General features: G+C 40.2%; 1 protein-coding gene across 3 annotated transcripts in view; it reads right to left on the bottom strand.

Annotated features, from left to right (window-relative positions):
- The window catches only part of LOC149463010 (AP-2 complex subunit alpha-1), an 82,302-nt gene that overhangs the window by 17,454 nt on the left and 51,979 nt on the right, over nt 1–12,869 (bottom strand). For 2 of the 3 annotated variants that reach the window (XM_089676078.1, XM_089676079.1), the window contains exons 8-15: nt 12,106–12,256; nt 11,785–11,953; nt 10,430–10,567; nt 8,050–8,232; nt 7,621–7,718; nt 5,639–5,870; nt 4,732–4,896; nt 4,195–4,352 (exon numbers count right to left, since the gene is read on the bottom strand). In XM_089676078.1, coding sequence (XP_089532204.1) covers nt 4,195–4,352; nt 4,732–4,896; nt 5,639–5,870; nt 7,621–7,718; nt 8,050–8,232; nt 10,430–10,567; nt 11,785–11,953; nt 12,106–12,256 — 1,294 coding nt within the window. Of the gene's footprint in view, nt 1–1,713; nt 1,777–4,194; nt 4,353–4,731; nt 4,897–5,638; nt 5,871–7,620; nt 7,719–8,049; nt 8,233–10,429; nt 10,568–11,784; nt 11,954–12,105; nt 12,257–12,869 lie in introns of all 3 variants that reach the window. The other variant, XM_089676080.1, reaches the window with a different exon arrangement.

Below are 12,869 nucleotides of genomic sequence, written 5' to 3'. Positions count from 1 at the left end.
ACATGACCCAGAATTAAGAGCAGCACCTTCGATCACAGACAGGAGTAAAAGAAGCACATTGCATTTTTTAATATTAAGAACTCTGAACCTTATATTTCTGATGTGAAAATAGAATTTGCTATATAAACTCTGATGGAGGTGTAATGGTCTTGAGACAGTACTACAGTCATATCAATGGGTCACCTTCAAAAAGGTATTTCATTTCCATATGGTCTCTTGTTCTTATACCACATGCAAGTTCTAGGGCTGTCCTGAACTAACGCTACAACTGAAGTCACTGGCCTGAACTAGTATGTAGTCACAACTCCCTGTTGGTCTTTGATAAAGTGCTGTCCACAAGTGCCTAGAAAATAAAAAGAAGCAAACAAAAACCATGCTGGGCAATGAGAAATATGAGGCAAAAATGAGCTTGTCCAAAACACAATGAACAGAGGGTATGAATGCGGAGGATCTATCTAGGCCCTGATCTGCTGCTGGGTTCAATCACACTAGCCCACACGCATTATGCGCCTTATAACGCATGCTCGCTGGTGTGCAAAACTCCAACAAAACCTTGTCGGAATGGACAAAAAATTAGCTCACTGTGTCCAGCATTACACTCATTACCATGTAAGAGCATCCAGTTGTTAGCGCCGACAGTGGCAGCCTTAAGTCGGCTATACATGGAACAAAATTTGACCACTTCAGCAGGGACCGGACAAATTTTCGGTCCATGTATGGGGCACAGTGGTTGCACAGAAGTTGATCTACCAATCAACTGCTGTACAGACACCCTGTTGGAAAATTTTCCTTTGATTGGCACCGCCTGCTAAAGCCGGTAGCACCGATCTGTGTATTCTGATAGCGGGGAAGTCTCCCCACTGTCAAAATATAAAGGCTCAGCAAAGAGGAATTGTGTGTGTGTGTTTATTTTCATTCAACCCACTCTGTTGAATAGGCTTACACTTTAGGGCTTATCTAAAGAGAATCTATCACTGAACACATCATCAGTTCTAAAAGGTATCTGGGGAATTTCCTGTTCCCTGACCCATGGGCCACATTGTATTTCCAAAGCAATAACAAACATGATTAACTTTGCTGACCTAAAACAATTATGCATTCTGGGTCAGATACAGATATGTTCATTTAAAACATGAGACAGATAATTTGCCTTGTGACCTAGGATGTCTGTTTGGCACCTACGCTTTTATTCCAATCCATGATCCTTTGATCTCATTTTCCAGTATTTACTTCCTATCATCTACAACACAAGTCTTGATAAAGGGGTTGTTGTGAGCCCACAAGACACATTGGCTTTTCTTACTAATCGTTTATTTAGGATTATTAACTCTATACTGGACTAAATTATAAACTTGTGGCGCTCTCATCCTTTGTGACCTACGATGGAAGTTCTAATTGACTTCTGATTGATGTTTATACGAAGGGTACAAAGAAGGCCATATTCATACAAAACAGGAACTGAAGACATGCTGTCACAAGCCACGTTAAAGTCACCCTAGAGCCACATGTGGTTGCCAACTCACTGAATTCTAATTATTAGGGGTACTGTAGTACTACCTCAAAGGCCCACCATGCTTATGTGGGAAAGAACATTGGTGTCTCCTGTAGAGAGTGATCTGAACAGTCTGGTTTCTCCAGAAAATGGCAGACAAATGTAGTGAATACTGATGATATCTATTGAGCATGCCTTAATTTTACTAAATCAGCCCTTACTCTGAAGGCTGGTCTGCATTGACCAACAGGGACGCAGGACTTTCAGAGGGCGGGTCCAAGTCACTGTACACATCCAATCATTGGCAGGCACAGACAGACAAAGACAAGAAACAATCCCACCAGCAGCAAGACAGCAAAGAAGGAAGACAAAGACCAAAAGAGAAGACAGAAAACTCACATGCAATTAGACAGTAGACAGACAAATAGCAGCATACACACAGCAGTACAATAGTAGAACATGATATAGATTTTGGTAAACACTACTAAGCAATCATGTGCTTAAAGTGTTGTATTGTCAGTACAGGGGTTGTTCCCCAAGAGTCAAAAGACATGAATTACCCCAAAAACTCATGAATTCCCTCACCGAGTACTCGAAAGCCACATTTATAGAGGTATCCCAGGAAAAAAACGTAATTCCCCACTACTGAAGAGAGCATGTTCATCTACAGCAAATTAACTTATAAAAGGCTGTGTTAAAGCAGAACTCAAAGGAAAAATTATTTGTTTAAAAACCATAACGTTGTAATGTTTCATCTAATAAATTAGTGTAAGTATTACAAACTGCTCCTCTTAATGCGCTGCAACTGACAGTTCCCACTAGTGTACACTGAAGAATCAGTGCTTTCCCTCTTCCTACCCTCTACCCACCATGCATTCACAAAAAGCCTGGTGTTCTTTTAACCGAATATGAAACATTCTGTAAATGGTTGAAGGAAGAGGACAGATGAATAACAGTATCTCCACTTGTCCATTTAGAGAACACCCTGTATTCTGAGAGGTAGACAAGTGCAGTGTGTACGATGTAGTAAGCTCCTCTTGGACAGATGGATTTTCTGTACACAGTGTTTTAGAATATAAATATTACATAAAGAAATAGGGACACACTTTCAGGAGGGACAGAATATAGTGTCTTGAAAAAGTATTCATACACCTTGAAATTTTCTATATTATGTCATGTTACAACCAAAAACGTAAATGTATTTTATTGGAATTTTATGTGATAGACCAACGCAAAGTGGCACAGAATTGTGTAGTGGAAAGGAAAAAGATAAATGGTTTTCAAAATTCTTTACAAATAAATATCTGAAAAATGTGGCATGCATTTGTATTAAGCCCCCTGGATTCAATACTTTCAATACTGCAATTACAGCTGCAAGTCTTTTTATGTCTAGAGAGGGACATTTTCGCCCATTCTTCTTTGCAAAATAGCTCAAGCTCTGTTAGATTGGGTGGAGAGCATCTGTGAACAGCAATTTACAAGTCTTGCCACAGATTCTCAAATGGATTCAGGTCTTGACTTTGGCTAGGCCATTCTACTAACACACGAATATGCTTTGATGTAAAACCATTCCATTGTAGCTTTGGCTGTATGCTTAAGGTTGTTGCCTTGTTGGAAGGTGAACCTTTTTCAGACTAACAGGTTTTCTTTTAAGATTGCCCTGTATTTGGCTCCATCCATCTTCCCATCAACTCTGACCAGCTTTCCTGTCCCTGCTGAAGAAAAGCATCCCGACAACATAATGCTGCCACCACATTTCACGGTGGGAATGGTGTGTTCAGGGTGATGTGCAGTGTTAGTTTTCCGCAACACATAGCCTTTTGCTTTCAGGACAAAAAGTTAATATTTGGTCTCATCTGACCTTCTTCCATATGTTTGCTGTGTTCCCCACATGACTTCTCGCAAACTGCAAAAAGGACTTCTTGTGGCCTTTATGGAAGTGGGGAAAGAAAGCCATATTTGTGGTGTGCATGACTAATCGCTGTCCTGTGGACAGATTCTCCCACCTGAGCTGTGGATCTCTGCAGCTCCTCCAGAGTTACCATGGGCCTCTTGGCTGCTTCTCTGACTAATGCTCTACTGGCCTAGCCGGTCAGTTTAGGTGGACTGCCATGTCTTGGTAGGTTTGCAGTTGTGTCATTTCCATTTTCAGATGATGGTCTGAACAGTGCTCCATGAGATGTTCAAAGCTTGGGATATTTTTTTTTTTTTTTTTTTTTTTTATAACCGAACCATGCTTGAAACTTCTCCCCAACTATATCCCTGACCTGTCTGGTGTGTACCTTGGCCTTCACGATGCAGTTTGTTCACTAATGTTCTCTAACAAACCTCTGAGGGCTTCACAGAACAGCTGTGTTTATACTGAGATTCAATTACACACTGGTGGACTCCATTTACTAATTAGGTGACTTCTGAAGGCAATTGGTTCTACTAGATTTTAGTTAGGGGTATCAGAGTACTTTTCAGATATTCATTTGCAAAAAATTTCAAAAACCATTTAATCATTTTCCTTCCACTTCACAATTATGTGCCACTTTGTGTTGGTCTATCACGTAAAATCCAAATATAATACATTTACGTTTTTGGTTGTAACATGTTAAAATGTGGAAAATTTCATGGGGTATGAATACTTTTTCAAGGCACTGTACATGGCAAATGTGTTCCAATTGCAATTCAGATTAGGTTTAAGGATTGCATAATACCTTAGAAAGTTGTCATCAGCACCAGCAGCTACAGAAGCAGTGGCAGAAGAACTGTCTGAAAAAACATCCACCAGAAGGTTTCCAGCGCTGGGTGCTGCTGATCCTGTTATAGGGGCACTCCGCAAACCAAGGAGATCAGCAGATGGAGATGGGGTAGACTGTGAAAACAAAGCCCACGATGGAACAGGTTTTATAAAGCTTAAAAACACTCTGCTGGATACTTGTACTGAGGGAAATATAGGGGCTTCACTGCAGATCTACATCTGATAATGCTAGTTTCCAGTTTTGCCAATCCTAAAGCTTTTGATTGGCATACTTGTTCATAGACTGAAACTCATAATTACTAAAGCCAATAGATCAGCACCACAGCAATGAAACTAATATTTTCTGAGACATCAGCAGTGATATCCTCTATTTTATTAAGTATATGTTCCCTTTGAACAAAATTCTGTGCCCAACTGCAACAAAGGCACCCCAGTCAGATTGTGAAATCTCTATGTATTTTTACAGCTATACAGATAAGTTAGGGGATCTTACTGCAGTGCTGGGTGTGGGTTCCACTCCACCGTTAATCTCAGAGTTTGGATCCTTCTTTCCTTCTTCTAACTCACTGACTGCACCTGGTCCTTTCTTCTTCTTCAGCTTGGCCAGAATAGAGGATTCCCGTTCAGGGAAAGGTGGCATCTCCTCCAGCACTGTAGCCTAGGCATACAGACACACAAGCAACAGTTTAAAATTACCTTACAGAGGAAGCATTGGAGGACAGTAATGAAGTTGGTAGAATTAGATGTAACAATCAGATTTTAACCTTTATATTGCTGTACAGATAAAGTAAAATAATTTCTATGAGAAAAAATCCAGAAGCAAAAAGGGAGATTTCCAACTGAAGGGAACACAAATTACCCAAAATGCAAAAACAGAACGTAAAACATTATCCAAGGCTTGCTGTACCGTATATGAACAAAGTTACTGGTAATCTGTGCTAGGCTTTTTACCATACATCTAAAAATTTGATAGCACAAAATGCCTTGTTACCCTACATTAAAATGTTTTCTTCCTTTGAAAACACAACTTTACTTTAGAGTGGCAATATAGTAAAAATGGTTCACGATTTTACTGCAAGTTTTCAAGATACAGTGACATCTACTTCACACAATATAAATGGATGCTGCAATGTTACAACAAATTAAAATTGGGTGTTACATGTCCCTATATGAGACTATATGTGGTTGGCTTCTGGGATAGTTAAATATGAAATACATGCTTTTTAAAATCTATAAAAACCTCCCCAACCCTCCAAATTAAGTTAAATGGAGTCATTTTAATGCTGAACTTTCCACCAGAATAACCTAGCAGAAGGATCTTGTGATTTTTGTGCATTTTCACTTCTACACAGTCCAATTGGAAAAAAAAAAAAAAAAAAAAAACACAAAACAGTTCTTACAAGGACATCAGTGCTTGCAATAGAGCTCAGCTTCAGGTACTCTACTGCTCTCTGCTGGAGCTCCACATCTGCATTTCTGATCTGACTATCTGAACGCAGCACATCTTGAATAGTGGGTTTGGTTTCAGGGAATAAGTTGATGAACTTAATGTAGGTGGAGAGGAGAAGGGCTCGAGTTGACACGCTGCACAAGTGAAATTTTGAATGCAGTAGGTTGAACTGTACCAGTGGGCTGAGGGGGGAAAGCAGACGTTTCAAAAGTCAGTGCATTTTATATCATGAAATACCACCAAAAAAACACATAAGGCTGTGACCCTTCTTCATCAGTGTGATCTCATTAACCTTTATCAGCAGAGTGCTAACACTAGCATTATCTACACTGTCCTCATGCCCTGTTTTATGATTTAAAAAAGTTTTTTGGACATTTGAGAAATAAGTGGTGTTCCCAAGTATTAAGTGTTTTAATGCGCAGGGGTTATTCAGCACCGGCTGATTTAGGTGTTACGTGGTACAATATCCACAGAAGTTATGTCAATTGGCTGGCAGCAAGGGGATCCAGCGCATGGAGACATTGTTTACATCTTATTTCATGGACCATAGAGCAGGGCTTGAAATTTACACTCGCCTGCTCGCCAATAGCGAGTTGAAATTATGGTGGGGCGAGTGTGTTCCCCAGAACCATCTTGCTGAGCAGGCTCGGGGCTCAGGCCGGACCTGTCATTGGCACTGGGAGCCCTCAGACTGCTCAATAGCTGAGCGCACTGAAAGCAAAGCAAGGAGTGTGTGCTGTGCTCTCTGCCTCCCCCTAGAGTGCAGTACCCGGATCTGTGAGTGAACAACTAAGTACTGCAACGTTTTATGGGGGGGGGTAGTGTGTGTACGTGTGTATATGCATGTACAATTGTACATGTGTATGCGTGTGTGTACGTGCCTGTGTGGCTATACATGTTTCTGTATGTACACGTGTCTCTGTGCGTGTGTGCGTGCGTGTGTGTGTGTGTGTGTGTGTGTGTGTGTGTGTGTGTGTGTGTGTGTGTGTGTGTGTGTGTGTGTGTGTGTGTATACAGGTGTGTGTTTGTTGGTGGCAAGTAACTAAGGCCTGGCTAGTAGCTCAGGACTTAAATTTTAAGCCCTGCCATAGAGTACACATTGATGTTACAAACAGTGAACAAAAAACAGTTGTTGCCCACAGAAGAATATAAAATGTTAACTTCCAGATTTTTTTTTTTCCTTTAGCACATAGAGCTGTTTGGCTGGCTAAAATAAAAAATTTACAGTGGAACTCTAGGCAGTCCTGAATAGTGTGGTGAAGCTTTAGAAGATTTGTTAAAGTGGTAGTAAAGACCCACTGGTGATTTTTACTGTTTAGGTGACAAATCGCTCTCTTTCGGCCGCCGGTGACATCACCAGCGCATGCACTCTGAAGGAATACCTGGCGTCGTTCCTTTAGAGCGCTGTGCTGTGGCCCATGACTCCCGTGTGCATGCGTAGCAGTGACGTCAGCACAGCTCGGCCATTCAAGCTCTTGGAGGCCACAAACCCGGAAGGAAGACCGAGTGAAGAAGGAAGCCCGGGTGAAGAAGGAAGCCCGGGTGAAGAAGGAAGCCCGGGTGAAGAAGGAAGCCCGGGTGAAGAAGGAAGCCCGGGTGAAGAAGGAAGCCCGGGTGAAGAAGGAAGCCCTGTCAGCAGTTATATCACACCACTGGAGTGCTTCGTTCTTAGGCAAGTATTTCATAATGTGCTAGTATGCAATGCACACTAGCACATTATGCCATTGCAAAGGATGTTTTTTTTTTAATGTCGCGGTTTACTACTGCTTTAGGTTATTTCAGTCCTTGAGGAAATTCTCATTCCAGTGGTTTTTACCCTTCTCCACTCAGTCCATAAAATTTAAACAGTCACATGCAACCTCCCACACCACTAAAATATCTACAGACACAAAACTGACTGTTTTGTCACCTAGGACTATCTCTGCGTCTTACCTGGACCTAGGATCTCCAGCAATAAGATTACCAAATTCTCCAAGAATATATCCTCCTACTTTTACCATGTTCTCATGGCAGGCAGGAGCCTGAAGAGCCTGGAGGAAATGCAAAAGTGAATTACCATTCTGCTTACCACATTACAGAATTAACTTATAAATAATCAAAGAAATAAAAAAAAAAAAAACCAAAAAAAAAAAAACCACAAAAACAAAAACCACCACACACATCTCAAAGACAACTCCACAGTCTGTCTAATGTTCTGCTCCATTCTGGTTTTTTACATATACAGCTGAATTTAAGAAGCTACTTCATCCACAGTATGGTTTTGTAGAAGATTAAGCATCCAGGGAGAACATATAACATGCAGACAATGCTTTAATGCGAACAGAACTAGGAAAAGGACAGTGTAAGAGCTGCAGATTTTACCTCAAAAACGGTTTTGGCTGCATAGCCTTGCACATCATCCCGGTTGATAACAATCTGGATGACACGGTACCAGACTTCCTCACTGACATAATCTCCAGCAATGCGGATCAAGTTCAGGATAGTGTCCACGTACCAGCTGTAATCCACAGCATACTTCTCAGCTAGAATGGCCACTTTCAGGACCTAAAAAAAAAAAAAAACCCACCACAAATTAAAAAAAAACAAAAAAAAAAAAAACATGCAAACCTCATAGTTACCAGATTAAACCAAACATTGAACTCAACTTGTCTCATCTGAAGCCATCTTGATTTTGTGGTTCAGCCTGTGTTTCCATACATGACTAATGTCTTACATTATGAGAATTTAAAAGCGTTACTAAACCCAGGACCCTGCATTCATTATATCTGGTCTCCCACAGTACACACACCATGGAAATGCAATTATTTTAGTAAACATAAACTGCTAAATACCTTCTCATCAGCAGTATAGGGCAATCTTGTAACTTCGATCAGTGTCCAGCTGAGCACTGGTTAAAGCTTGTAGGAGGAGTTTTCATTCTGCTCTGACTGTCCAATGAGGCAGTATAACCCCTGACCGTGTCTGGGCAGTGCTGATTGGCCCTGTGCAGATCACATGCAGCGCCCCAAAGAAGAAAAAAAAAATCTCTAGCAATACAGACTAAACTGAGCATGTGCAGAGGGACTCCTAGAGCTTTGTACTATCAGCAGATGGATTGGGGACAGTAGAAGGGAAAGATCAAAGACAAGATCAAACAGCCTTTTTACATAATGCAGAGGATTAACCCCATAGCTTCCACAGTGAATATAACAAGAATGCTTTACTGCATATACAGGCTGATTTTACGGGTTGTGAGTTTAAGAACACTTTAAAGGACATGAAAGAACAATGCTGTACTCAGGAAAAGGATCTATGGCAAATTCTGAATCCTCTGCTTGGATTATACCAACCAGCTAGTCTAGAAAAGCTTTAAATTGCCCTGTACAAAGTAAAACTTTGAAGGATTAACAAGCAGAATCTAAAACGTTTAAAGTTAACCCAAGAGCAAGGACCACAAGTAGTCCTTTATTAGATTTGTTAGCCAGAAAAGACTCTTCTGCGCATCCTTAACTTTGAATATAACCCACCCCAAGAGTGTAGCCCTGCATTGTATTTCACTTGTCCAATGAGAGTGCCTAAGTGGCTTATAACAGTGCTCTTGTGAGATGGGTTGGCTACTGCACATATTTAATTTAGGTCCAAAGTTGTAAAGCCGAGTCGTTTGAAACAAACTAAAACAAAGATCAGATGGGAGGATGTAGCAGTAATGTAAAATGCTTGAATTCTAATATATGGAGAGGTAAAGTTAATTATTCTGTGCTCGTATCAAAGATCAGATCGTGTGAAGGAGAATCTCTTTAAATGATGCAAGCCCTAACAGTGAACTTCTGTTACTTGATTTCTCCCCTTTGGTTTGTTAAATGAAATACTGGAAACATGTTATACCTGTTCGCGCACACACACACTTCAGAAATTCAAAGCTTTCCTATACAACATTTTTGTTATCACAAAGAGGCTATTTAGCCCTCAGGATTCTCATAATGGACTACAGAATAATTAGTCTTTATGTGGTAGAGGTGTCGAGTAGGCGTGGTCAAGTAGTTTAGCAAAAAATACAGTAGACAGGGCTGATACCACTCAGTCCACATAAAAGCTGTGTCTTCTAATGGCCCGTACACACGATATGAAAACCGTACAAAAATATCCGTATTAGGAACGATCGGCCAATTATCTGACTGCTTGTATAGTGCTTTCAAAAGCCGATTCCAACTTTTCGAATGACCAAAAACGACAGTGCAAGTTAGAAAATGTTTATATTATAGTACATTAATACAATGCCCAATTTCTATTTAATATGTACAGTAACTGAAAAAAAAAAATTATTAACATGATCAGAAGTATAGACCAACCCTACACTTCCTGTTTTACTACGCTAGTATGTAGCTACATTTGCCTACGTTTTTATTTGTTGGATAGGAATTTTCTTACAAGTCAATACCATTCCGACTACATAGGAGTAGTAGGATTTTCTCATACAGTGTACTAGACCTTAGCCTATAACAAGGTTTAGCAGCTGAGTACATTTCTGACAGATCAACAGGCATGTTTCTGTACTTGCATAGTCTTTATATGAATTAAGCTCAGGGTGCATTTTTTGCCTAGAAATATCCTTAAAATTCCCCTGCACAACTGATGACAATAAACATAGCTGTCACTGTAGAAAACACAAACATTCAAAAGCAAATAGGTATACAATACAGGCTACACTGCCAAGTGAAGCAGCTATTACGCAATCCGATTACAAAGAACCAAACACACTTACAATTTCTTCACGAATTGAGTAGTCTGCCGTTTCCAGGTAGCTCAGCATTTCCGAAACAATCTGCTTAGCATTTGTACGATCGCACATTGCATACAGGAGATCAGCAGCCCGCTGCCTTACACTTACATCCCTCTCTGTCTACAGAAAACAAAAAAACACAAAACACACACAAGATAAAAAATAGCATCAGCAAATTTAGTAAATGCACAACAAGAAACACATTTTTGAATCCCCAATTAAGGGCCCATATACATCAAACATCAATGTGTGGCAATGCAAGAAAGCAGAGAATTGTATTAGTCAGTCTATTTCAAATGGATGGGCTGTTGAGGTAAATTATACAGGGGAGTGTAATGCTGGTTTGTATACTTGGTGCATGGTTCTATCAAAATATAAAACCTCAACAATAAATTAAAAAAAAATAAAATAAAAATAATGGGCTGTAAAGCATTTCTACATATCCTACTTTGTGGTGATGCGGTAAAATGAATATAATGTACTGACACAGGTGTGGTGAACTACTGCGTATTACTGCAATATGTGTGTGAACAGGGCTTAAATTGGAATTAAAAGTCAATTGTGAAAAAATGATGGCAGGCAGTGTTTTTAGAACAGAAGAGACCCCAGTAGTCTCTTCTGTCTTAAATGCTTCTCGTGGCCGGTACATGCGTAGCTCAGAGTACATTTGCGACCTTGCTTTGTGACATGATGATGCGATTACAAAGCAGTGGACGGAGGTCATTGAAGATGGGCAAAGAAGAAAGCTACTGGGACCAGCTGAAGCCACAGTTTTGGAGGGCCTCAACTGATACACAAGACTGCTATAATGTGATAACATGTGGTGAATACTAGCACATTGTGGCATAAAACACCTGGGGGCCCATAAAAAAAAAAAAAGTGTAATTCCACTTTAAAAAAAAAAACAAAATCTCCTCTAAAGCCTACTAAGAGGACGGTGCCTTACAAAACAGAAGGACTGCCTTAGGCTACACCATATGTTCAGGCCCACACATGCACTAATTTTGTTTAGGCATGTTCATAAAGAGCTGCAGTATTGCTGTGAGCGGTTTTCCCTGTTACGTTTCTTATTAGAATTAATAGACAACAGTTAAAGGGCAAATTGTTGAAGATTAACTTTAGGCAGATCAGTAAAAAGATTAAATGTTTTTTATGAATATAACTAGCATAAATCTGCATGCCTTATTGCCAGGATGTACTACTAAACCACAGTGAAGAAAAGCTAAATCAATGAAAGTTTGAAAACAATTGAAAATATATCAGCAGGCAACAGTTCACAATTTAGCAGATTGCCTGGAGTTTTGTTTTTAAAGTGCATCAGATGGGCATTCGCTTACCTTTAAAGCGTTAATAACTGTTTCAATATGTGTTTTTACAGCCTCATGGGAGAATTCAGAGCTGGCCAATGTACACATACTTTCCAGGGCCAAATAGCGCAGATTGGTTTCCCGATGCTGCAGAAACTGGCCAAGCTGGTTACAGGCTCTCACCAGCAAGTTAGGTTCACTAAGAGTAAAAACAAAAAAAATAAACATACCAAATCATTAAAACATTAAAAATGCAACCATCAACAAAGCCCAGTGTTTGATTGCATAAAAAGTTTCAGCTCCAATAAGCAGCTCCATAGAAGCCACAAAATCGTTCACTATATCACCTACCTGTCATAATGGATAATCAGACTGATGGCCTCAAACAGTATAGCATTCTTTGCATTGGAATGCTGCACCTTCTTGGACTTTGGTGGCTCTTGCGCTTTGTTCAGGATAGTTTCCAGGCACTCCACTAAACGACCCTTCACAGCAGCATCCTCTGGAAACCACAAGAGGTGACTTATTTCAGAAAACTGGAGCTGACAGAAATATCCAGACTTCCATTGCCTACCCAATAGTTGCCAGGATTTGGTGCTCTTCCTCAGATTTCACTACTTTGATTCACAGGTTTGGGAAAAGTAAGCATCCAATGAAATCAGAAATCCAGGCCTACATACTTCTCCAGGCTGGTGAATCAAAGTAACTAAGTCACTGAGCAAGCATGCTTGCCAGCCAAAAAACTTTTTTTATAAGAAAGCTAGCAATGGTTGCTAACTTGTTATAAAACTATTCTTGGCCTGGCAAGCATGCTGATTCAGTGGCCTCATTAAGTATTGGTTTCCTTTAATATGAACTCGTGTTCACTTTGACTGTGTTCACATATGTGTGGGGCCGGTTTCAGTGCAAATTTTTAAGAGTCCAGTGCGATTTTGTTCAGCAATTCAGGTGCTAATTTGTAAGGCAGTACTAGGGTCATTTGTTGTAATCCCAACCAAGGCACCACCTGTCTAGAGTTTCCATGTTCTCCCTGTGCCTATTTCCTCCAGGTACTCCGGTTTCTTCCTACACTCCAAAGACATGCTGGTAGGTGAATTGGTTCCTGTCCAAATTGT

Source organism: Staurois parvus, unplaced genomic scaffold, assembly GCF_062004578.1.
Source record: "Staurois parvus isolate SC_StPar_1 unplaced genomic scaffold, SC_StPar_1.0 ptg000163l, whole genome shotgun sequence".
NCBI classification, from domain to species: Eukaryota; Metazoa; Chordata; class Amphibia; order Anura; family Ranidae; genus Staurois; species Staurois parvus.
The sequence above is the reverse complement of the archived record's forward strand: the minus strand, read 5'-3'. Positions and strand labels throughout refer to the sequence as shown.